A 25,009-nucleotide genomic window follows, 5' to 3' on the forward strand; every position below is an offset into this window, starting at 1 on the left:
ATTTTATTCGTCATATAACTATTTTTAATATCTGATTTTCTTGAATTTTATAATTTCATGGATTTAAGAAATTATTCAAAACATGCACTCAAGTGCCCAACTATGACATTCCAAACAACTGTCTTCTAATATTAATGTTTTGATTATCTTAATTTCATTACAAATATTATAACAAGGTATCTAATTTGAAGGAAAAAGTACTTCAAATTAATTTCTAATTTATATAATCTGTAATATTTCTTATACTTTAATTATTTACTTTTTAATGTAATTATTTCATTTTTTACTATTTATGTTGATTGAAAACAAATTATTATGATACTACTAATGACTGCTTAGCTAGATGAGTGATACACAATTTTCTTCTGAGACAAATTGTATTTATTATATGTATGAAGATTATATTATATTATAATTAATATCTATGTATGACATAAATAATATGAAACTCTATTCATATATTTGAAAGTTATTTTACGTTATGTTATAAATAATCACTTTTCATTTCATTAATTTTTTCTACAAAATTTTTAATAACATTTCTGTCTGTCTGAAATTTGTTATTTAAAAATAAAACCATCAATTTAATACTTTTATTTATCATTTCTAATTATATAACTTTGTCATGCACCAAAGAGGATCCGATCCTCTAACCACTCTTTGTTCTGCAGCCATGGACGGAACCCACCATCATCGTCGCTCTCAACCACGACGAAGTTCTTCCTCATCCTCTTCTTTTGCCACTTCAACAAGTTATCGCAGGACCTCATCAGTTCCATCGGAGATCACCGGGAATTCAAGCTTTACCCCTTCTACCAGACCTGTCAACGCCGCTCGCTTTTCAGGCATTTCCGATTCAATCTCTGAACGGAAACCTGGATTCAAACAAAAACCAGATATACTAGTAGAAGAAAAAAAATCAACTTGTGTTTCTTGTATAGTTGGAACCTGCCCCTTTATGTGCCCAGGTACGGGCATTCACTTGCCTTATAATCTACTTTGTAATTTTCTTTTTCAATTTTTACATCTGTTGTTTGGTTGCTGAGTAAAAGGGAGAATTAGAGGTGAGTTATTTTATGGCTGGTTCAAAGAAATCGTCAATTGTGGATGTGAGTATTGTGTTAATATGGCTTACCACGATGAACTATTGGCGAGTCACTTCTGTTATTGGCTAAACTTTAGTGAGTCAGCTTCGGTGATTGAAGTAGTCTGTTTGGGTTTGATTTCATTTACTATGCTCCAGATAGTAGTTATCTCACTCTAGGTCTTCTCTTTCTGCCCAAGATTGCAAAAGGAGTATGCATGTTCGTATTTAAACCTTTATCTGCTTGTGTGCATGTTCATGCGTGTTTTTGTGTGTAGAAGTTTCTGTGAGGAAGAGGTAGTGAAGATGAATCCAAAAACAGAGTTAGCAATGAAATTGTAAAGCAGCTAAGGGATTTTTAGCCTTTACCGTATCTTAATATGTATCCTTTATATGATTTTTGGTTTTGCGATTTGTAGAGGGTGAAAGGCTCCAACGCGAGCGGCTGGGGGATCTGTCTGTGTTTGAGAGGTTGAACGGGAATCCGAGGAAAACATCAGAAGACCTGGCTATCAAAAAGGTAGACTCAGTTCTTACATCTCTATATTTTATGTCTATTTTACCTTCTGGAACTGGCTTTGGTTGTACACTGCTTCAAAAAAACATTCTTTTCCAAGTCATTTTGCTGTATATTTAATCTTGTTTTACTTTTTCCTTATTTGGAATCTTTGCCAATACTATTTCCCATTTGTTACTCATAAATCATTATGAATTTCTCCCTGTACTTATCTTATGTCCGCAGCCTCCAGTGACATCATTTTCTTCCCGCACTGTTACTATTATACTCTCTAGTCTACTCTTATCTCCTGGAAAATCTGACTTCTATAATAAAATTCCACTGATCAAGCATCCAAAGGAGAAACTAATACCACAGGGAATTGGTATATACAGTTATGTGTGTGTTTGACTGCTTTAATATTGAGTGTCAACCTTAGTCTCCTAGCTTCTTTGTGGTAAAGTTTCACTCGTTTCTGGTCTTGTTTGACGTACAGACTATAATAGCAAACAAAACATGTTTCATTCTCTCTTTCACTTTCTGGAAGCCAATACTTTGGTTTTTTCTGTTGGAGCATCATAATTCTTGTTGGTAGTCGTATATGTTCTTGATGCTTAATTTGTAATAAGGAATCCTTAAATTTCTGCTTAAGCCATTGTAACAGATAAATCCTTTACATGATGGAACTGATTCACATTTTTCTTACTCTTACTAGTTCTGCAGAAATATATCAGCCAAGCATATACAGCTTTCAGATGTGCGGCCTCTCCCAGTACTGGAGAAAACTATTAGCTACCTTTTAGGGTTTCTGGATTCTGAGGAACATCCTTTTGAAGTGATTCATGAGTTCATCTTTGATAGGACAAGATCCATAAGGCAGGATCTTAGCATGCAGAATATTGTTAATGATAAAGCAATCTATATGTATGAGGAAATGGTATTTTTCTCATATAATTGCCTTTCTTTCTTTTCTAAAACAGAAAGTACATCTTGGAAAAAAAGTAGACTAGTTTATTAATTGTCTATCATGAGGTTCAGTTTTATAATTCATGCTATTATGGTTGGATTCTCTTTCTTTCTTTATTTTTATGTATACTTCGTAAGTAGGGGTAGAAGAGCCTTTATCACTACCATTAGCAAAAGGATCAGTTCCGCTACCTAAACTTGTTTTCTTTAATATGCTTTGAGACACTTATGCAACATATTTTACTCATGGTGAAAAGAGAGAAATATTAGAGCCTTTAAAAGACAGAGGAATATACAAACTGTAATTTTTGAGGTTTTATATTAAGTCCATCCTAACATTTTGTGGCCAAATGTTAAATGGATAATACCTCAAGTAACGCAAATATCACGTTTGCATTTTGGTAAACATTGAAATACTCTTACCTTTTTTTTGTATATATAATGCATGTGTTACCTTATGATCATGTTATAGGTATTTTTTGGATGCAATTTTGCATATGCTTGAGGCAAAGACGTAAATTTCAACAGTCTGTTTCATTGCCATTACTCATTTCCACCATGTTTTCTCTTTTTTCTTTTTCTTTATTAATTTTCTTGAACCAAGGGGATATAGAAGTCTCACGTTTTATCAACTTTTTGTAAGATGCTATCCAGAGTTGAAGTAAATATTGCACTACACACCCTTGGATATTGTGGTTATTTTTCTCTTCCCTAGTATTTTACTTATCCATTATATAATGCAGTCAACAATCAGCGTAGCAAGTTTCTGGAACCACAATGATTCCAGCCTCTTTAAGGGATAGTTGATGCACCAATAGATGTTGTGGTCACTTCCTATGTATTAGACAGTAGCCTCAAATCATTGGCTTTGTCCACATGTATAGTAATAACAAAGAATTATGATTATTCCTTGCCAATGTTACCTCAAAATTTATATCTTATTGTATTTGGATTTCCCAATAATTGAAGGTTACTTTTTGAATTTGCATTCTAGGCATGTATGAATAAGTAATCTGCTATTAATTATTTTGTTTTTAGAAGGTTTAATTGATTCAGGTGCTTAAACTTCATCTGATTTTCTGGTACTTATATTTCTTATGATGCAGGTTAAGTTTTATGTCATATCAATCCATAGGATTCGGAGATGTAGTGGCTCAAATATTTCTTCCATGCACCACCTCAATATGGAGCAGCTCACCAAGGCCTTGACATCATTGTATAATCTGTATGAAGTAACTAGAGATTTGAATTCTGTTTCTGGGAATGAAGCTGAGTTCCATTCGTTTTATGTTCTTCTTCACCTTGATTTTTCCTGCCAGCCAATGGTTGTTTTTCAATTTCATTACTGTTGTGACATTATTTTTGTTCATCCTTATTTGCAGAATTTGCTGCATCCTAAATATATATAAAGCAAATTTGTTTCATTATCTGCAGGGGGAGTCACTCAATTTGTGGTTTCGTCATTTGCCTTCTTCAATTATGAAGTCCAAAGAAATGTGTTTTGCCCGGAAAGTTTTACGGTAACCCATCAATATCAAAGATTCCACTTGCTTCTGAGATTCATTTTCTCTGTTGAATATAGATATTAACCTTGGTTCATGCCTATACTTTTAAGTTTTTGAGATAGTAGGTCAAGCAATAGATTCTTATACTTTCTTTGAGCTACGTTATATATATATATATATTGTATTATTATATATAGTGTCTATATCAAATTAAATTAAAACTGAGAGATTCTTTGTTTTTGGTCACAGATTGTACAGGATGGGTAACTATAAGCAATTTTTCTGTATTATAGCTTCTGAGGCATCATATTTACAGTCCTGCATTGTTGAATCATACATAAACGAGGTAATAACATCAGTTTTGGGTTCATCTAGTATTTGAAAGATTATTTCTTTTTTGATGTTAGATGTCCATGGTTCCATCTACCCCAAAATAGAGAGGGGTCTGACCGATAGGTCAGGTAAGCAACCCCAGATTATCTTAACTTAGCATTAGAGAAATGGGAGTCCAAATTTAATTGGGTAGGAAGTATGCTAGAGATGAGGGGCTCAGTTGTTTCTGTTGCTCTCTTACTTCTTCTAATGCCTTTTCCCTGTTTATTTTGATAATTTGATTTCAATTTGGAGATCAGTGCCAAATTGTTTTATGTTGATATTGTCACTGCTAGCTTAGAGGCATCTGCCAATGGTATAACTGAGTTATTTTCTTCATGGAAATGAATACCTAATGCTATTTCTTGTTTGTTTCCTTTTCTTTTGTTTTAAAGTTTCGGGTGCTGGCCATGTCATGTATAAACGGTGTTGGCTATAAACTTCATCCATATCCTCTCACACAGCTATCCAAGCTCTTAATGATGCATGTATGTTTGGAGTAGATGAAATGTATTTATATCTCCTGTGTTTACTATACTTGTGAGTTTTAGAAGCTTCATTTGATCTTGTCAGGAATCAGATGTGGAATCCTTTTGTGGTGCATGTGGTCTTGAGACATGCAATGATGATGCTGGAAACAAATTTTTACCCATGAAGCAAACAACTTTTCACCATCCAAAGGAAGAGTTTCTTAAAAGCTATAGCTTTCCTGGCCTTTAGTGATTAAGAAGTAAGTCTTACGATATTTTAGTTTTTCATTGTCAGTTTTCCTCCTTAAAATGGAATCATGGTTCCTACTCTATATTTGTGTTTCTGTGGGGGATGGAATTTGGAGTTGGAACCTATACGGTCCATCCTTTACTTCTTTCCCTGGTTAACAAGCACAGTATACTCGAGAACTTACTCTGCTCTTCCCAGCAATTTATCCACTTGCGAACAAAAGAATCTATCTTAAATGTATAAATCTATATTAGTCTCGTAGGTACAAGAATTCCTAGACAGCCAATTTGGCTCCTTTTTAAGATTTATCTCATTTGATTACGGTTAGATTATGGAAGTTAAAACCTGCGATCTAGCAAAATATGTGACAATGAAGTAACTAGTAGGGTTAAGATCATTATCTATCTTTTAGTATTTTCTTTGTGATTTCAGAGACTTGTAAAATTTTATACCTGCTCCAATAGAACTGTTGCATTTACGTAGTTCCGAGTTGTATGACTTTAATGTTGATTCCTTGTTCCAAGTAGTGTTAGCTCATTTTGTATTTCCTTTTTGTTTTAACCAATCTTCACTTTTTGTCTGGCTTGCTTTCAGAATTCAATGTCTCTGATGTAATCTAGGAATTAGATCAAGTTCAAGTTATAGCACAGCATACAGGATTCTTAAAAAGCAGAAGCAACTATTGAAGATAAAAATGACTTCAGTGGCTCAAATCAAGCATTTTCAATGAGTTATCATCAATTCTATCAGGTAGCTAGCTCTTCAGTCATTTCACTATGCCTTTTCTTTTTCCATCTTCTACATTTTAAATTCTGTGAGGCCTTCAATAGCATTAATTCAAGTTTAACTGAGGAACTTAAAAGATCACTGAGCATATTTAGTGATTTCCACCTTAATATATATATATATTTTAAAATAATAAGGTGATGCACCTTACTATTTTAATTATGACAAAATGACTAAATTATTCTTGAGAGAACAAAGAATAATGTGTAAATAAAGCACTGATCTGGTGATGCACGAGTAGAAGAGAAACTTTCCATCTTACCAAAGAAAGTAAGCATCTATTTGGATTCCTAAGCCTTCCCTACAGTAAAGAGAAATACCGGTAAACAAAATACTTATAAGTTTGGGATCAGTAATATCTACTGTAGCGAAAGAAGACCCAGTGCACTTCGAATTTTTAAAAAAACATCAAAGTGCATCCCCTATTAGTATCTGTGAATAAACTATCTGGCAAAATACGGCATTGTCATTCTTGTATAAAATTTTACCATAAGTAATAATAGTTATTGCACTAAGGTCCCCAAAGTTTCAGTGGCTGCAGTAACACCTGCAAAAGCAGTAGTAACTGCTGCTGCCCTAGATTATTATAATGCACTCAAATGTTGGTAACTTTTAACCCAACATTTTAACGGATGGTGTGATTGATATTTAGAAGATGCATATTATCTCAATTGGAAGCGTAAGTAGGTGTTGGTTCTTGATATTCCCACCTAGTATTATCATAGTTTAATTCTATATTCCTTAGATAATTTTTCTTTTTTAATCTGAAGTCTTCATATTTTGACCTTTACAGGTATAACAAACCAGTACTCAATTAAATTTTAATGAGAAATAATGTATGCTATGCATTTTTAATTGAGCCTAATGTTGCAAGGTTTGTTTACATGCCTTATCTTCGTTTAATTTTTGCTTGTAGAACTGTAATCGTGTTGCTCATAACTACATTCTTTAAATTTGCGCTGTACTACCCTTTTTGGCCTGCTTGAATGGCTCCTTGATTAAGAATACTCACGCAGATGTACACACACATTTATCTATTCATATCATTTTGTGCATTTTATTAGGATCAAAAGTTTAAAATTTTGCATTTGTATTTGCAGGGGAAAGTGCCGTTTGTCTTTGATGATATAATCTTTGAACTCGCAAGACTGTTGGATCATTTAATGCTTAACTGTATATAATGTTGGCTTGTAGCAGCTTTGTTCTCTGTATATTAGAAAGGCTAAGTAGAATCCACTCTTTTTAAAGGTGATGAATTGCTGTAAAATTCCCCTTGGATTGTACAGATTCTCGTGTAATTTGCATTAAGGTAACTTATGCCATTTCTGCCATTGACTTCATTAAATACAAGTCTCCAAATTTTTAGGGTGATGTCCTAAACAAGAGAATTACTCCTTGTGGAATTTCTTGGCACAAATTATTTTGCATACTCAGGGTTAAGTATGAGCAATATTATTTTATTCTGAATAATTTCTGAATAGAGGTGCAAGTTACAAATTCCATTGCAAATTCTATTTAACTTTATAAAATTTATAGTTGGAATATAGCAATTTAAATTAGAAATAATATGAATAAAAGATATAACTCAAGAGTTTATTCATTTGTTCTCAATGTTACGAAATAACTTATGTACTTCCAGCATACTCATAATCTGAGTGATTCTTTTCTTAAAACAAGTGTTAGTGATTCTAAACGGTGAGGGAACAAATCAAACATTAATTTGTTATTTTTTTTGTGTCATCAAATCACCTAAAAATTTTTATGCGAGACCATTTTTATTTCATGATATAGTTGCAAGAAAAATTTTCAATGCCCACAAGAACTTGGGAAAAGAAAGTCTTGAGCACTAACTTCTACACAGAGAAGCATGCATGTCTGCTTTTCTAGTTCTTCGCTATCAGTCAAAGGAAAACCAAGCAAGTCAGTTTCATGCCCAAAGCAGTGTAACAACCAGAAACAGCAGAAGAGCCAGTCCAAAACAGAATCCCACAACCACCATGAAAGCCTGCAATGGCCAAAATCAAAGCAGATGCTTGAGAATTGAGTCAAAAAAACACATGAAGATTTTGAAGTTTCTAGTGGAGCTTACTTTTCCCTGAGATTCAAATTTAAATTTGACAGTGAACCATGACAATCCTCTATCAACGACAGGTGCAAGCGCAAGGGCCCTGCAATAACAAGAAAAATAAAGCATCTTTTCAGAAATTTAAGTTGACTGCACATGATGGAAACATAACGCTCTTGGCATATGAGCAGCAACAAAGGTAACAAGCTTATACTTCGACAGTAACATTTAGCTCAATTGGTACTATCTCTTCACTTATGTCTTTGAAATTTTTATAGAAAATAAATTTAAAATTTTTTATTTCTTATTTTATTTACATTTAAAAAATATATATAGAATAGTTATCTTTATTTTATTTAAATTCTAATTATAGGATATAATTATACTATTACAATTCTAAATAATATAGTATTTTACTTAACATAAAATTTTTATCAATACTCTCCTCAAGTTGACGCAAAAATATCACACATGCCCAACTTGCAAATCAAATTCTGAAGAGATTTGTTACATAGTTCTTTAGTGAAAATGTCAGCCACTTGGTCGCCAGAAGATACATGATATAAACATAGAGAACCACCAACCACTTTCTCTTTTATAAAGTGTCGATCAATCTCAATGTGTTTTATTCTGTCATATTGAACTGAATTATAAACAATGTTAATTGTTGCTTTATTGTCACAAAACACAGAGTTTTTCATTTTTAAGTAGTTTTAACTCCCCCATTAGCTTTTGCAACTATAGTACTTCACATACTCTTTGAGACATTGCTCTATATTCTGCCTTAACACTGAAGCGAGCAATCACACTTTATTTTTTACTTTTCCATGTGACTAAGTTGCCTCCTACAAGTGTGCAGTAATCTGTAAGTGATCTTCTATCATCTAGAGAACCAGCCCAATCGGCATCTGTAAATGCTTATATTTTAAGGTGACCATACTTAAAAAAAAACAGACCTTTTTCTGGTACAGACTTTAAGTATTGTAATATGCGGAAAATAACATGTAAATGAGTGTCACGAGGATCATGCATGTAATGGCTCATAAGACTAACTGCATATGCTATATCGGGTCTGGTATGTGAGAGATAAATAAGTCTTCCAACTAATCTCTGGTATCTTCCCAAGTCAACTAATGTACCACTACTTGCTTGCAATTTGTGGTTGCTCTCAATAGGTGATTCTGCCGGCTTACAACCCATCATACCAGTCTCTTCTAATAAGTTTAGGATATAGTTCCTTTGAAAAATGAAGATTCCCTTATTGGATCTGCCAACTTCAATCCCCAAAAAATATCGCAATGTTTCTAAATCTTTTATTTCAAACTCTTGAGCAATAAGTTCCTTCAACTGAGTCATCTCCTTTGTATCATCTCCAGTCACCACAATATTATCCACATAAACAATGAGAAAAATGACTTTACCCTCACAATGTTTAATAAATAAGGTACGATCTGTATTACTTTGTTGATATCCAAAAGAGATTATAACTGTTCTAAACTGTTCAAACTATGCTCTTGAAGACTGCTTTAATCCATATAAAGCCTTGTTTAATTGACAAACTTTTCCTTGCATCCTCTCATCTTCAAATCCATGTGAAATTTTCATGTACACCTCTTTTTCTAAGTCTTCATGGAGGAATGCATTTTTTACATCAAACTGTTGTAAATTCCAATCAAGATTAGCTGTGCAAGACAAAAGTATCATAATTGTGTTCATCTTCGCAACAGGTGCAAATGTCTCCTGATAGTCAATCCCATAGATTTGAGTAAATCCTTTAGTCACTCATCTAGCTTTATACCTTTCGATCGATCCGTCTACTTTGTGTTTTACAGTGACCCATTTGCAACCATCTTTTTTCCCTGTAGATGTGAAACAAGTTCCCATGTTTCATTTTTTGTCAATGCTCTCATTTATTCAATCATGACTTTCTTCCACTTCGGATCTTTTAGAGCTTCTCTCCAATCCTGTAGAATAAACACAGAGAAAACAGACAAGACAAATGCTCTATAGGAGAGAGATATAGAGTCATAGGAAACAAAGTTAGATATAGGGTGCTTAGTACAAGTTCTCGTTCCCTTTCTAATAACAATAAGTTTATCTGATAAATCATAAGAGAAAGATAACTTACCAGTATCTTCTAAAACCAAAGAAGATTTTTGACCTGGGACATACTGCATAATGACTTTTTCAGACTTCTCTCTCATTGAATACATTTTCAAGTCTAATTTATCTAGATGTCTAACATTATTTTCTGTAATAGAATTCTCCCCCTGAATATAATTATCAATCTTACCCAATTAGGTATCACTTCTTCTTTCTCACTCTCCCCCTGAAGAGGTGTTGAGTTTGAGTTGAAGTAAGACTCATTCTCCCTAAAGATAACATCCATAGTTATAAAGTATTTTCTAAATGATGGATAATAACACTTATAACCTTTTTGGGTAGAAGAATATCCAACAAATACACACTTAAGAACTCTAGATTATAGTGTACCCACATTTATAGCATGAACAAAGTACACACATCCAAACATTTTTGAGGGAACAATGTAGGAATTTTTTCCTTACAAAACCTCCATAAGACTTTTAAAATTCAGGATCCGCAAAGACATTCTATTGATAAAATACACAACTGAGAGAACTGCATCTCCCTAGTAACTCTTTGGTAGATTCATGGTGAATATTAATGACCGATCTACCTATAGTATGTGTCTATTTTTTCTTTCAGCAATCCCATTTTGTTCATTGGTGTAGGCACAACTTGTTTGATGAATTATTTCATTTGACTCCAAGTAGGCACGGAACCTACTATCCATATATTCTGTACCATTGTCAGTTCACAGAATCTTAATTTTAGTACAAAACTGTGTACATATCATTTTGTGAAAAGATTGAAAATATGAAAATACATCACTTTTTGCTTTTAACAGATAAATCCATATTAATATAGTACAACAGTCAATAAAGATAACAAACCATCAATGAGCAAAAAGAGAGGTATTCTGAGTAGTTTCCCACACGTCAGAGTGAATAGTCTTAAAAGGATCAATACTTCTATTATTACTTAAATGATAAGAGCTCCTCTTATGTTTAGCAAGTTCGCATGCATCACAAAATAAAGACTTCATAGAGGTTCTTTTGAATAACGACCCCGAAAATTTAAAGAAAATGTATGTGAATTGATAACTGGATAATGTCGACAGCCTAACTAGATATCCTGAGAGATGGTGGACGGACCGGGTCCGTAGGGAACCCTACCGGGAACGTGATCTCTCATACCGGACGGGGTATGGAAACTTTATGATTTGGCGCCCATACTGGACGGGGTATGGGGACGGCTCGTTTCACCCTCATACCGGACAGGATATTGAAGTTCATGGTTTTTAGACGCCCATACCGGACGGGGTATGGGGACAGTCCTGCAATTAAGTTATTAATGTTAATGGTTCACGTGTAGCGGGGACCCCCTATGGATCCCCATGGATACTAGTAGGCTGGTAAAAGAGGAAATTTGTTGTCTGATTATTAAAGTACAAAAGTATAACATGTGTTACGTTACAAAGTGTATATGATTTTATGATGGTTATAATGTTATTGTTTTCATATGTTATTTTCACGAAACTCACTGAGGTAAGTGGACAGTAAAGGTTTTTATTATTAATAAATGAGTTTGTTATAAATTATGCTCAATTGGTCGTTTTTTGTTTTCTACCAACCTTTACTTCTGTGACTGTGAGATAGTGTGATATTTTTACTGGGCTAGTGTAACTCAATTCCTTATTTAACCATTTCACATCAGGAGGATTTAGTTCCCGAGCCCGTCCCGCAGGAAGACGGCGAGTAGACGCCTAAGGATTTCATAATTTTATTTATAGCATTCATTACTAGTATTTACCTTAGTTGGTTTATTTTTTCACACGTTGAAGACGTTTTTGGTTATTGTGTAAGAGATGTTAATCAGAATTTTTATTTCGCTTTCGCACTTAGAACTTTTTAATACATACATTTTCTTTAAATTTCCGGGGTCGTTACAGTTGGTATCAGAGCCGCGTTCTTTGGACTCATCCCTTACACAATAATGCTTAGAGAAATACCCACCGATAAATCATTACTCAACTCTTCCTTGTGAAATGTAGGTGCAAAGAATTGAGGAGAGGAAGACCCCTACTAAATCGAGCAACCGAAGATGATTCGCTTCGGGAAGATGTGGACAGAATATTTGAGATGCTGGAAAGGATCATGGCCGCCCAGCAAGGTCGAGAGGAGAGAAGGGAGTTACCCGAACCTCCCCCACTACCACAGGTTGAGCCACCACTACAGCAAGCGGATCCCGAGCCACCCTGGCACGAGCCTGCTCCACCACAGTACCACCCGGCACCACCGCCGCAGTATGAACCGGTGCCCCAGCCACCGTACTGCCCGGCACCACCACAGTACAATCCGGTGCTCCCACCATATCAGCAGGTGGCACCACAGGGCCCCCCAGTCTATCCCCAGCCGGACCCAGTCCCTCTTCCACGGGACCCAGCTCATTCCTTGATCGACCCAGACTACATAGAGAGGTACAGGAAATTGAACTCTTCCACTTTTGCAGGGGGATCATCTTTCGAAGATGCCCAGTACTGGTTGGCGGAGACTAAGAGAGCTTTCAAGACCTTGGGAGTGGTTCCCGGGTAGAGAGCTGCCCTTGCTTCCTACATGTTGGTAGGGGAAGCAGGTCGTTGGTGGGAGCTCAAGCAGACCACCCTGCCTACACCAGCCACTTGGGAGCAGTTCTTAGCGGCCTTCCATGCGGAGTATCTCCCTGAGCACATCCGACACCTGAAGGAGATGGAGTTTGTTCAGTTGGTCTAGGGAAACATGACGGTATCGGAATATGCTTGTAAGTTCCTAGAGCTGGGCCGATACTCTCCGGAGACATTGATGGATGAGGGTAGGAAGGCCAGAAGATTCCAGTGGGGCCTCCGCCTAGAGATCAAGCAACACTTATTGGTACTGGAGCTCAAGACATACTCAGCAGTTCTAACAAAGCCGCAAATTGTGGAGAGGAGTTTCAACACCCATCCTCAGTCAGCAGGGAGTCACCAACCCTCAGCTCCACCCCGCAGACCAGCACCTACTGCGCCGGTCCAACCAAATAAGAGGCCTAGACCAGTGATCTAGGCCCCTCCTCAGGCTCCAGGGGTAGCACGTGGAAAGATTTGCCAGCACTGTGGCAGGGATCACGGGGACCGACCATGCTACCGCCTCAACAACACCTGTCGCATATGTGGTAGTGGTCAGCACTATGCGAGAGAGTGTCCGAAAAACCAGAACCAAGGAAGACCTCCTTTTCAGGGCAAGGTTTACAACCTCACCTACCAGGATGCCGACGCCGACCCGGACGTGGTACATGGTATGTACACTATCTGTGACCATATTGCTCATGTTTTATTTGACACTGGTGCATCGCATTTATTTGTTTCACATGTTTTTGCATCCAAACTTAATGTATCACCTAATAAACTTGATTCAATGTTGTTTATATCTCCTGCAGGGGGTGAAACACTATTAGGGAAAGTTGTCTACAGGGTTTGTGCCATGGAGATAGCAAATAGGAAACTAAGTGTAGACCTGATAGGTTTAGACACGGGGGATTTTGATGTAATCTTATAAATGGATTGGCTAACAGCATATCACGCCACCATAGATTACTTTAACAAGAAAATTGTATTTAATCCTCCCAATGATGAGCCATTTACAAATTAATAAAATAATTTAGTATTTATTCCTTGATGGCAAGTTTCCTTAATTTTCTAGTACTTTAATCTTGCTATTTTCTCTAACTAGGCAAGCCCAAGAAGGAAATTTGTATCCAAGAGATTCTGGTAGTCCGAGACTTTCCAGATGTGTTTCCGGACGAACTACCCGGACTGCCAGTGGACAGGGAAGTCGAGTTCACTATAAACCTACAGCCAGACACCCAGCCCATTTCGGTTGCTCCTTACCGCATGAGCCGCATTGAGATGGAAAAGCTGAGGAAACAGATCACTGAATTGCAAGACAGTAGTTTTATTAGACATAGTGTGTCCCCCTGGAGTGCCGGAGTCACTTTTACAAGGAAGAGAGATGGAACATTGAGATTGCGTATTGATTACAGAGGATTGAATAAGGTTACAATCAAGAACAAATATCCCCTTCCCAGAATTGATGACCTCTTCGATCAGTTGCAGGGTGCGCAGGTCTTCTCCAAAATAGACCTGCGATCAGGTTACCATCAGGTGAAGATAAGAACAGAAGACATCCCCCAGACGACCTTTCGAACCAGGTACGGACACTATGAGTTCCTGGTCATGCCATTTGGGCTAACCAACGCCCCGACAATCTTTATGGATATGATGAACAAGGTCTTCAGAGAGTTCTTGGATCAATTTGATATCGTGTTCATCGATGACATCTTAGTCTACTCAAAAAGCAGAGAATAACATGCTCACCATCTTGCCCAAGTCTTGCAGGTCCTCCGAAAAAAGAAGTTATATGCAAAGTTGAGTAAGTGAGGATTCTGACTTGAGCAGACCGCCTTCCTAAGACACATCATATCGAAGGAAGGAGTATTAGTGAATCCCGAAAAGGTTGAAGCGGTACTTGGCTGGGAGAAGTTGACATCAGTTAAGAAAATCCGGAGCTTCCTGGAGATGACAGGTTATTACCACAGGTTCGTTGAAGGATTCTCCAGCCTAGTAGCTCCTTTAACCCAACTCACTAAGAAGAATGTCAAGTTTGAGTAGAATGAGGACTGCAAAAGAAGTTTTTCAGAATTAAAGAAACGGCTGACTACTGCACCCGTGCTGTCTTTACCGAGTGGATCGGGGAGATATACAGTTTATAGTGATGCCTCCTATCTAGGCCTGGGTTGTGTCCTGTGTGTCCTGATGCAGCATGAGAAGGTCATAGTATATGGGTCCAGACAGTTAAAGAATAATGAGAAGAATTATCCCACCCATGACTTGGAGCTTGCCACAATCATACACGCCTTGAAAACCTGGCGCCACTACTTATACGGAGAGACCTTTCAGATCTATACCGATCATAAAAGTTTGAAACACATATTCACTCAGAAGGATCTCAACATGCGCCAGAGAAGGTGGATGGAACTCCTTAAAGAGTATAATTGTGATATCTTATACCATCCGGGTAAGAGTAACGTGGTACCAGATGCTCTCAGCAGGAAAAGTACAAGTATCTTAGCCCATTTGATGGTTTCAGAATGCAGGCAAATTGGGGCCACACAACAGGTTCGACTTCAGGACCTGAGGAGAGTCACATGTTTGGGTCGCTTGACAGTCCAGCCTGAGTTAATCCAGAGAATAAGAGAAGCCCAGTCAGTCGACCCCGCCCTAGTAGCCTGCAAGATTGATACAGAACAGGGAGCAAGCTCATAATTCCGAGTATCTGTCGATGGGTTACTCCGGTTCCAAGACAGAGTGTGTGTTCTAGACGACAGCGAGTTAAAGAGAGACATCATGACAGAGTCCCACAGCTCAAAGTTTGTCATGCATCCCGAAAGCACCAAAATGTACCAAAACATGCGACCCCGGTTTTGGTAGAATGGGATGAAGAGAGACATAGCCGACTTTGTATCTAAATGCTTAGTATGTCAGCAGGTCAAGGCAGAGCAACAACGCCCAGGTGGGCTACTTCAACCTTTACCGATCCCGGAGTGGAAGTGGGAACACATCACCATGGACTTCGTGACGGGATTACCCAAGGCACATTCAGGACATGACGCCATCTGGGTAATTGTTGACCGGTTTACCAAATCTTCCTACTTCTTGGCCATCAGGATGACCGACCCCTTGGACAAGTTGACAAGAATGTATTTTCGGAAAATAGTCAGATTGCATGGAGTTCCAGTGACAGTGGTATCCGACAGGGACCCTAGGTTCACTTCTCGGTTTTAGAGTAGTTTTCAGCAAGGCATGGGAACAAAACTGTCTCTCAGTACTGTCTTCCATCCTTAGACTGATGGACAATCAGAAAGGACAATTCGTACACTTGAGAATATGCTTCAAGCTTATGTCCTTGACTCTGGGGGCTATTGGGACGACCATCTACCCCTAATAGAGTTTGCCTACAACAACAGCTACCGAGCGAGTATCGGCATGGCTCCGTATGAGGCGTTATATGGGCGCCCATGCAGATCACCGATTTGTTGGGAAGAAATGGGCGATAGAAGATTGTTCGGCCCGGAGTTGGTAGAGGAGATCACGTCTAAAATAATTAAAATCAGAAAGAACATTCAGACGGCTCAGAGTAGGCAGAAGAGTTATGCGGACACCCGGAGGAGAGATCTAGCGTTTGAGAAAGGCGACCGGGTGTTTCTTAAGGTCACTCATTTCAAGGGAATTAGTAGGTTCGGCAGGAAGAGAAAACTGAACCCCTGATTTATTGGACATTTTGAAGTCTTAGACAGGATTGGTATTGCTGCCTACAGACTAACACTGCCTCCAGAGCTCTCCAAGGTCCACAATGTGTTCCACGTATCCATGCTACGTAAGTACAACTCGGACCCCTCTCATGTCTTGGCTCATGAACCGCTTCCACTCCAAGATGACTTATCATATGAAGAAGTACCAATCGGTATCATGGACCGAAAGAATAGGATACTCCGCAACTGAGAAATATCATTTGTAAAGGTCGTGTGGCAGAACTACACGCCAAGGGAGGCTACCTGGGAACTAGAATCAGACTTTAGAGTCCAGTATCCCCATTTGTTCGACCAAGAGTAAGAGGCAAATTTGGGGGACCAAATTTCTTTAAGAGGGAGAGAGTTGTAACACCCAAAAAATTGTATTTTTAGTATTTAATATATTTTAATTTTTATTAGAATTTTTGTTTAATTTTATTCTATTTTAATATTTAATTTATAAGGTTTTAATTTAATTTAATAGAATAAAATAAAATAAAATAAAATAGAGTAAAATTATTTTTGGAATTTAATTGAAATTGATTTTGGAAAAAATGGGTGAAAATTTGAATTCTGAGAGTGTTTTTGAAAAGAAAATCGAAAACTGGAGGTCAAAACGCAATTTAGAAAAGTTGTGCCACGTCAGCAGCCCAGTCAGCAACCCCGGCTAACCAGAACACACTGCGTGGCAAGGAAGCTGACGCGGGACGAAGCCATGTGGGCGATCCGTGTGCACGCGATCGAACGGTCCAGATCTCACGCGTGCGGACGACCCAGATTGAATCACGCACGGACGGCCTAGATCGCATCGCGATGGACGACCCATATTTATTCCCATTTTAATCGCGATCGGACGGCCCAAATTAAATCGTGATGGACGGCTGAGATTAAAAGAGAAAGGTTATAAATAACCTCATCCACACCCAACCCTAAACCCTAGCCGCCAATACCCTCGCCAGAGAAGAAGAACCAGTCACCGGAAGAGCCGGCTGCCGCCACCTGCCGCCGCACTGGAGGATTTTCCGACCGCCAAACGAGGTAAATTTTATCTCATTGGTTCGTTTTTCGATGATGAATCCGCCTATGGCCAAATCGGAGCCAAAGCACCGGCCAATCGGCTGGAAAACACCGTCGAAGTCCAGCGGCGCCGCCGCGACTTCCCTTGATTTTTGCCTCCGATGAGGCCCTTCCCGGTTCCCATTCGATGCAATTTTTACACCACTATTACCGTCCTTTTCTCTATAGGTTGACCGGAGCAAAACATCAAATCGCGACTCGCGGCGGAGAAGCTGCCGCACCCGAGAGCTCTGCCGCCGGTAAGTCATGATTTTTCGTAATTTTTTGGCTCACTGATGGCCCTAGGGTTGTTTTATCGCAGGAACCAATGCAAGTTTGGCCGAAAACAGCCAACCCGAGGTAGATCGCCGCCGCGTGCGACGATGCCGTCGCCGGAGCATGGCGGAGCCGCCGTGCTGGAATTCCGATATTGACCAAAAGGGCCCTGGGTCTGATTTGAGATTTTTTGGGGACACGTGCAGGTACCGGAAGTGTATTTCAGTTCCCGGGAGAAAATTTAGAGAATCTAAGGACTGCCCGTAGGCGCGGTGTAAAGCCGATTTCAGACCCCGAAACATGTAAAGATTTCTCACCCTATTTTCTATCACGGTATTAAAACTCAATAAATGATAAAACGGTATTTTATGAATTGTGTATAATTAATTAAGTTTGCTAATGGAGCCCGAGTCTGATGTATTTTTCGGTCAGTTGTTGATTGATTTATTTTACAGTTTAGAATGCAGTATGGTATCTGATGTATTTATTTTATGGTTTCGTATGCATGAACCACGGTTTCGTTTATTATGGTTTGAATTATCGTGAACCCGTTGTTGTCTTGTTTGATGTTCATTACTGTTTTACGTGTTTATATTTGATTGGATAATTGAGACAAAAAAAAAAAGTATGTGAATTGATAAATAGATAATGTCGACAGCCTAACTAGATATCTTGGGAGATGGTGGACGGACCGGGTCCGTAGGAAAGCCTACCGGGAACATGATCTCTCATACGGGACAGGGGTATGGAGACTTTATGATTTGGCGCCCATACCGGACGGGGTATAGAGACGGCCCTGTAATTAAGTTATTAATGTTAATGGTTCACGTGTAGCGGAGACCCCCTATGGATCCCCATGGATACTAGTAGGCTAGTAAAAGAGAAAATTTGTTGTCTGATTATTGAAGTACAAAAGTATAACATGTGTTACGTTACAAAGTGTATATGATTTTATGATGGTTATAATGTTATTGTTTTCATATGTTATTTTCACGAAACTCACCGAGTTAAGTGGACAGTAAAGGTTTTTATTATTAATAAATGAGTTTGTTATAAATTATGCTCCATTGGTCGTTTTTTGTTTTCTACCAACCTTTACTTCTGTGACAGTGAGATAGTGTGATGTCTTTATTGGGCTAGTGTAGTTCATTCCTTATTTAACCATTTCATATCAGGAGGATTTGGTTCCCGAGCCCGTCCCGCAGGAAGACGGCAAGTAGACGCCTAAGGATTTCATAGTTTTATTTATAGCATTCATTACTAGTATTTACCTTACTTAGTTTATTCTTTCACACGTTGAAAACGTTTTTGGTTATTGTGTAAGAGATGTTAATCATAATTTTTATTTCGCTTCCGCACTTAGAACATTTTAATACATACATTTTCTTTAAATTTTCGGAGTCGTTACATCTATTATTACTTAAATGATAAGAGCTTCTCTTATGTTTAGCAAGTTCGCATGCATCACAAAATAAAGACTCCATAGAGGTTCTTTTGAATAATTTACGATATAATTTTTCTAAAACAAAAAAGGAAGGATGTCCCAATCGTGTGCCATTGTAGTATCTCCATATTGACTTCTTTATTCTCAATGGTTGCATGATTTCCAATTAAATTCAGATGTCTATTCAAGACATGTAAGTCATCTTACAGTCTACTAGTGTTAATCCTCTTCCCGGTTTGAAGATCTTGAAAGATGCAATGATCGGGAAAAAATTCAATTTTACAGTTAAGATCTCTAGATATGACACTTATAGATAAAATATTATCAGAAAAACTATACACATGTAAAACTGAAGACAGTGTAATAGTAGAAATACAATTAATGGAACCTGTTCCCGACACGGGGGTGTATGACCCATTTGCTATACGGACATTATCCCCTTTACAAGAAGAATAGGTTAATAATTTTTTAGAAGAGTCTGTCATGCGTCTGTTAACTCCAGAGTTTATGATCCAATTATCAGGAGTGGAAATAGAATGAACAATACCTAATTTTACCATATTTGATGTGCCAATAGTTGATGGAGAGTTAAGTTGACTCAAAAGCCGCTTCACATTTTGAATTTTTTCTGTGGAAAAGGCTCCAATGGATGGTGAACCAGGTGTTTCCCTAGCTTCAACAAAATTTGCTTGAGCTCTTGTGGTTCCACTTCTTCTTCCTCCCCGACCTCTAAATGGTCGTTCATGCAACTTTCAACAAGTTTTCCTAGTGTGTCTTGGCTTGCCACAATAGTTACATTTCTATATATATCTGAATTGATCAGACTGAGCAACTAATCCAGCTTTCTCAACTGGTGCAATGTGAAGCATAATATTTCTTCTACTATTTTCTTGCTAAATATAAGCATAAGTTTGTTCTAATGAAGTAAAATGATCATTACCAAGCACTTAAACCCGTATTTGATCATATTCGGTATTCAAATCAGCTAAAAAATTATAAATTTGCTCTTTTTCTATCAATTTAACTCCATCCGCATGACACTCCACTTGAAAATCTTGATAGTAATCCAACTCCTGCCATAATTTATTTAGTTTAGAAAAATATTGAGAAATAGTTATTTCTTCTTACTTTGTACCATGAACTTTATCCCAGAGTTCATAAATCTAAACGTCATTATCCATCTGTGAATATGTAAGAGATGCTGCATTCTATATTTTTTTGGCAGTGTTAAGCAACAGATATGTTCTGACAATATAAGGTTGCATAAAATTTATGAGTCATGACATTACCAATGAGCTCTCAGAATCTCATCTATTATATTTTAAACTACTAACATCTGTTTTCTTCATCTTACTAGTAATGTAACCCTGCAATCCTCTAGATTTGATGAACAATAAACAAGATCTCAACTAAGTAAGATAATTAGTTCCACCAAGTTTTACGCAACTAATTTGCAACGAAAAATTATCAAAACTAGTAACACTCACTCTTTTACTTCTGTCATTTTAGAATACTAAAAATAAGAAGAAAAAATACCCAGTAATGAAAAATGAACCTTCTATCTGCACCAAGGAGCCAAAAAACGGAAGCAGATCTGGTTCGGCTCTAAACAACTCGGGTTTAGTTCTAAAACGACTCAAACTTAGCTCTAAAACGGCTCAAAGTCGGCTTGGCTCATCTTCTTCGGACAAATCTCTGAACATGCGCAGAAAAAAGGTAATGATGTGGCCTTTTTTACCTGCATTTATTGATGTGCGGGTGTAATTTTTTACTAACATTTCTAGATGTGCGGCTATAATTTTTACCAACGTCTCCAGATGTACGGCCGCACCTTTTTACTGGCACTTGAGGATGTGCGATTGCAACTTTTTACCAGCACTTATGGTCGTGCAGTTGTATATTATTACTAGTGCTTTCGGAGGTGCGGCTACACTTTTTATCGACGCCTGCGAATGTGTGGCTTTAATTTTTACCGACGTTTGCGAATGTGCGGCTGCAGCCTTTTACCGGCGGTTTGATATCATGAAGTTTTTAGAAAAAATAAATTTCTAATTTTTTATTTCTTGTTTTGTTTACATTTAGAAGATATATATAGAGTAGTTATTCTTATTCTATTTGAACTCTAATTATAAAATATAATTATATTATTAGAACTCTAAATAATATAGTATTCTACTTAACATAAAATCCTTATCAACAGCCTTTGATATCCCAGGTTCAACCAGGTGAAAATCAAGATCCCCAACTACAAGGCAACCAAACAAAAAAGGCTAATGATTTGACTAATGAGCAATTAAAGGAAGATCTATAGCCAAATTCCCAAGCAAACAGATATAGGTCTAAGATGAATGTTCAGTTAAAACATGCATGTAGTATTAATGATGAAAGCCAAGTAAGCATTGAACAAACTCATACTCAAAAGCTTCAAAAGGAAATATGAGAAAGCAGAATTTATTTACTTTCCATCACCACAACTTAAAGTTTTCTTTTCTAAATCGAATTAATGATGCATTAAGATATCAACTTATAAGATCTCAACTTAAGTGGGGCCCCAAGAGTTCCAGCAACTCACCCTCCAGCTCTTACAAGCTTGGTAACTTGGCTTCCAGCCCATACCATGGCCATTACCTTGAGAAATCTGTAAGGACAAAAATTTTCAGAACTCATAGTCGCAACTCATAAAAAAACATTTGAAAAGAAAACACGTCACCTTTCAACAGCTGCAATATAACCCATTCTTCCAGGTACTGGAGCAACAAAAAACCTAAGGTTCAAATGCATTCTCTTTTAGTACATGAACTATATAATCTGAATGACCTACATGGTTGCTACAGAGTCTGGGAGGCTTCTCCCAATATATTCTATTACTGATTCTTGGAGAGGCAATTGTGCCTGATGATATTGATTACTTAGCCATTGTCATCATGAATTACTTTAAATTTACTTTATTGAGTTTGTGGTTTATGCAGGTGAACATGTAATACAAGCAGAAGCTTGAATTCTTTCACATCGTTCAAATCTAAGCTACAGTCAAGGGCTGTAAATTAAAGATTGAGGCATGAATTCCATTCTGTTCTAGGTTATTCAACAATCAAAGATATATGTTCATAATATTTAACTCACCATACCAGAAGAAATGTTGTAAGATAATAAGCTGTATTCAATAGTCCATATGATAATATTCCAGCAACTCCGTATCTCCTCAATCTCATCAAAACCCTGAAAGTAGATTAAGGAAACCTAACGGTAAAAATACATAAACAAGCCCAAGATAATAAAAAAAAAATATTAGTAGAAACAAACTAAGAACACAAGTTTAAGTATACGAGCTTAGTTTAGCTCAATATCATGACTCAGATTCAACTTGGAACTAGATTTGGGATTGTTTCAAGCCTAAAATTTGGCTTGATTTAAGCTAAATAAGAAAATGAGTGCAATAAGTTCAAGTTTGAGCTTCAGTACACTCAGATTTGCATTAATATGAATAATGTTTTTAGATCATTTGTTAAGTTCTAGTAAATATACCACTGAAACATAAGTAGATGTATACTCGTAAGTTTCAAAATAATATCAAGGATTAACTATAATTCGAGACCTTCGTGAGTTTTGGAATCAAATTCCCGTGAGTTTAGGTTTAGCTAATTAAAGCTAATGACCATATAATGAGCTAAATTTCAATTCAAGCTTGGCCCTACTAACATAACTGCTCAAGCCAAGCATGAACTGTTCATGAACAAGTTAGTCTAGTGACAGCCATAAAAAGAAGATACAAAGATTTCTAACATACAATCATCACCTCACTATCCCTCCACTCTTCCCTCTTTTTCATTTTCATTAGTCATTATAATGTTAACACCAAGAGAAACAAGGAGTGTCCTAGAATGAGGAATGCAGATCAACTCATAATGACAATTCATCTTACCATGTACATTTAAGAAAAACACAGCTGGAGAAGATTTCAAGTCCTAAAAAAAATGCTCAATGCAAGATCTAAAAGAAAATTTTTTTTAAAAAAATAGGAAGCAGAGTTTGGTTTCTTTTTCCCAAGTCACATTTGTACATGCTAAAGGTATCAACTAGAAAAGGAGAGCTCCGCAAATATTTCTTATAGAAAAGGAAAATAAGGAGACAAAAGGGTAGTCAAACTAAATCAAATGTTGCTTATCCACTCTCTGCTCCTGTTTTCCAATGGCCACAATAAATAACGTGCAGTCATGAGATGCTAGGACTTAAGTAATGTTATAAAAGCTGGAGGAGGCTGAGAAGCAAAGAGAAAGAAGATACTAAGAGATCCAACTCAGATTCTCAGGACTTGTACCTTCAAAATAGGATGAGTGCCTAAGAAAGAGAAGCAAAGGGAAGAAGGACTAGAACTCATGTCCTCCTTTGCTTCTCTTCTTTGTTACAATATAATAGAACCATACTATCAAAAGCCTTATGATCATCTTTTTACTAATGAAAGAAACCACGGATACTTGAATTTTAATGCTTAAATGAAAATTATGCTCCTTTTCCTGAATCCAGATAACGAGAAGCGAAGAAGATTTAGACCCACATATTTTGTGTGAGCTCATGCTAGTACATTTTAAGGCAAATGGTAAGTACTCTTTAGATGAGAGTGATCCTTGCCAGCCACTTCTAGTATTTTCATCTGAACCTTGGAAAGAATCAAAAACACAAATGAGATTAAAGCATACAGAATAAAACAAAAATTATCCAATAAATTCTCAAAAATTTGAAGGCTATATACACAAAATGGACATCCAGTATACTTATTTTCCCTGTTTATACATATGCTTTTGGTGGACAAACTGTAAAATTGGGAAACCCAATTTTGGGGATAAAATGAAAACCTTTGTCATTAGGCGAGAAGCTGTGAGTAGCATCTGATGAACCGCCATAATCCTAACCATACACCAAAAAATATATAATTTAATTCAGGGAGAAGCCAAACAAGTAATATGATGAACAAATTTACAAACCCAAGAAATCTGGAAAACTTATTTATGTGAATTAACCAATAATAGCAATGAGATGAAATAAAGAGCAAAAGGAACCAATGCATATCTGTGTGTGATTGCAAGGGATGGAACGAACTATTAACCAATATTCGCAACCAAAAGAGGTCCATTTGCTAAAAACCATAGCCATGATAAGCAATGGAAATAAAATTCACTTGAAACATAAGTTTAATGGAAATGTTGAACCGCATGTTCTTCAATTTTTTTTCTTCTTCAAAAAAGTAATTGTTTAAAATTCTCTCTATATATTAGCATGGGTAAAAACAAAATACAGAAACTGAAGTCACTGACATTATTGCTGCTGCAGTTGATAGAGCAAATAGGTCTACGATTTAGTTGATAAACGAAGAAGTTCTTCGGTTGGGGTGAGTATGAGCGTCTGCAAGTGCTGTAAACTCTTAAATGGGAAAACTCTCTGAAACCCTTGAACCAACAGACCATAAATTAAAAGCCGAGAGAAGAAGAAGAAGAAGAAAGAAAGTAAGCCATTAGAGAAGGTAATAAAGAAAGAAGTTGAAGAAGGAGATTACCAGGTACGGCCAAATAGATGAGAAAAGGCCGGAGAATTTGAGGGAAAGAGACATGAGAATGAGAGATAAGGCCTCCGGGGGGAACTGAAACAGAATTAAGAAACAAGGTATTTAATATAAATTTTTTTTTTTTATGACGTAAATAAAAATAATTTAACAGAAAATAATAATAGATAATTTATTATTATAATCATTACTTTAAATAATAAAAAATTTTCATATAAAATTTTATATTGTATGAAA

General features: G+C 36.9%; 2 protein-coding genes across 9 annotated transcripts; one reads left to right on the top strand and one right to left on the bottom strand.

The window, feature by feature from the left end:
• Positions 1-524: 524 nt before the first annotated feature.
• On the top strand, positions 525-7,260 carry SAC3C (SAC3/GANP/Nin1/mts3/eIF-3 p25 family). 4 transcript variants are annotated; one of them, XM_088210076.1, is made up of 11 exons: positions 534-968; positions 1,504-1,604; positions 2,296-2,517; positions 3,653-3,871; positions 3,981-4,066; positions 4,301-4,397; positions 4,819-4,911; positions 4,997-5,153; positions 5,738-5,893; positions 6,723-6,803; positions 7,030-7,260. In XM_088210076.1, exons 1-8 carry the CDS (start codon positions 626-628, stop codon positions 5,141-5,143), a joined length of 1,308 nt encoding a protein of 435 aa, XP_088066202.1. In that variant the 5' UTR covers positions 534-625; the 3' UTR covers positions 5,144-5,153; positions 5,738-5,893; positions 6,723-6,803; positions 7,030-7,260. The 4 variants fall into 4 exon arrangements, with proteins under 4 accessions (XP_088066204.1, XP_088066203.1, XP_088066202.1 ...); XM_088210075.1 differs by lacking the exon at positions 6,723-6,803; XM_088210078.1 differs by lacking the exons at positions 2,296-2,517; positions 6,723-6,803 and having other exon boundaries at positions 525-968.
• Positions 7,261-7,497: 237 nt separating this feature from the next.
• Positions 7,498-24,845, bottom strand: LOC110817143 (Gag-Pol polyprotein/retrotransposon). 5 transcript variants are annotated; one of them, XR_002540136.2, is made up of 10 exons: positions 24,767-24,845; positions 24,528-24,659; positions 24,069-24,120; positions 23,821-23,872; positions 22,339-22,434; positions 21,926-21,979; positions 21,788-21,853; positions 9,793-9,958; positions 8,019-8,097; positions 7,874-7,934 (listed from the first exon to the last, which is right to left on the bottom strand). XR_002540136.2 is itself a non-coding variant. In XM_022045564.2 (9 exons), the coding sequence occupies exons 1-9, from the start codon at positions 24,818-24,820 to the stop codon at positions 7,857-7,859; spliced, it is 657 nt and encodes a 218-aa protein (XP_021901256.1). In that variant the 5' UTR covers positions 24,821-24,845; the 3' UTR covers positions 7,498-7,856. The 5 variants fall into 5 exon arrangements, 3 of the variants coding, with proteins under 3 accessions (XP_021901256.1, XP_021901255.1, XP_088066205.1); XM_022045564.2 differs by lacking the exon at positions 9,793-9,958 and having other exon boundaries at positions 7,498-7,934; positions 23,821-23,866; XM_022045563.2 differs by lacking the exon at positions 9,793-9,958 and having other exon boundaries at positions 7,498-7,934.
• Positions 24,846-25,009: the final 164 nt, after the last annotated feature.

This window comes from Carica papaya, chromosome 8, assembly GCF_054855325.1.
Source record: "Carica papaya isolate Zhongbai chromosome 8, ASM5485532v1, whole genome shotgun sequence".
NCBI lineage: Eukaryota > Viridiplantae > Streptophyta > Magnoliopsida > Brassicales > Caricaceae > Carica > Carica papaya.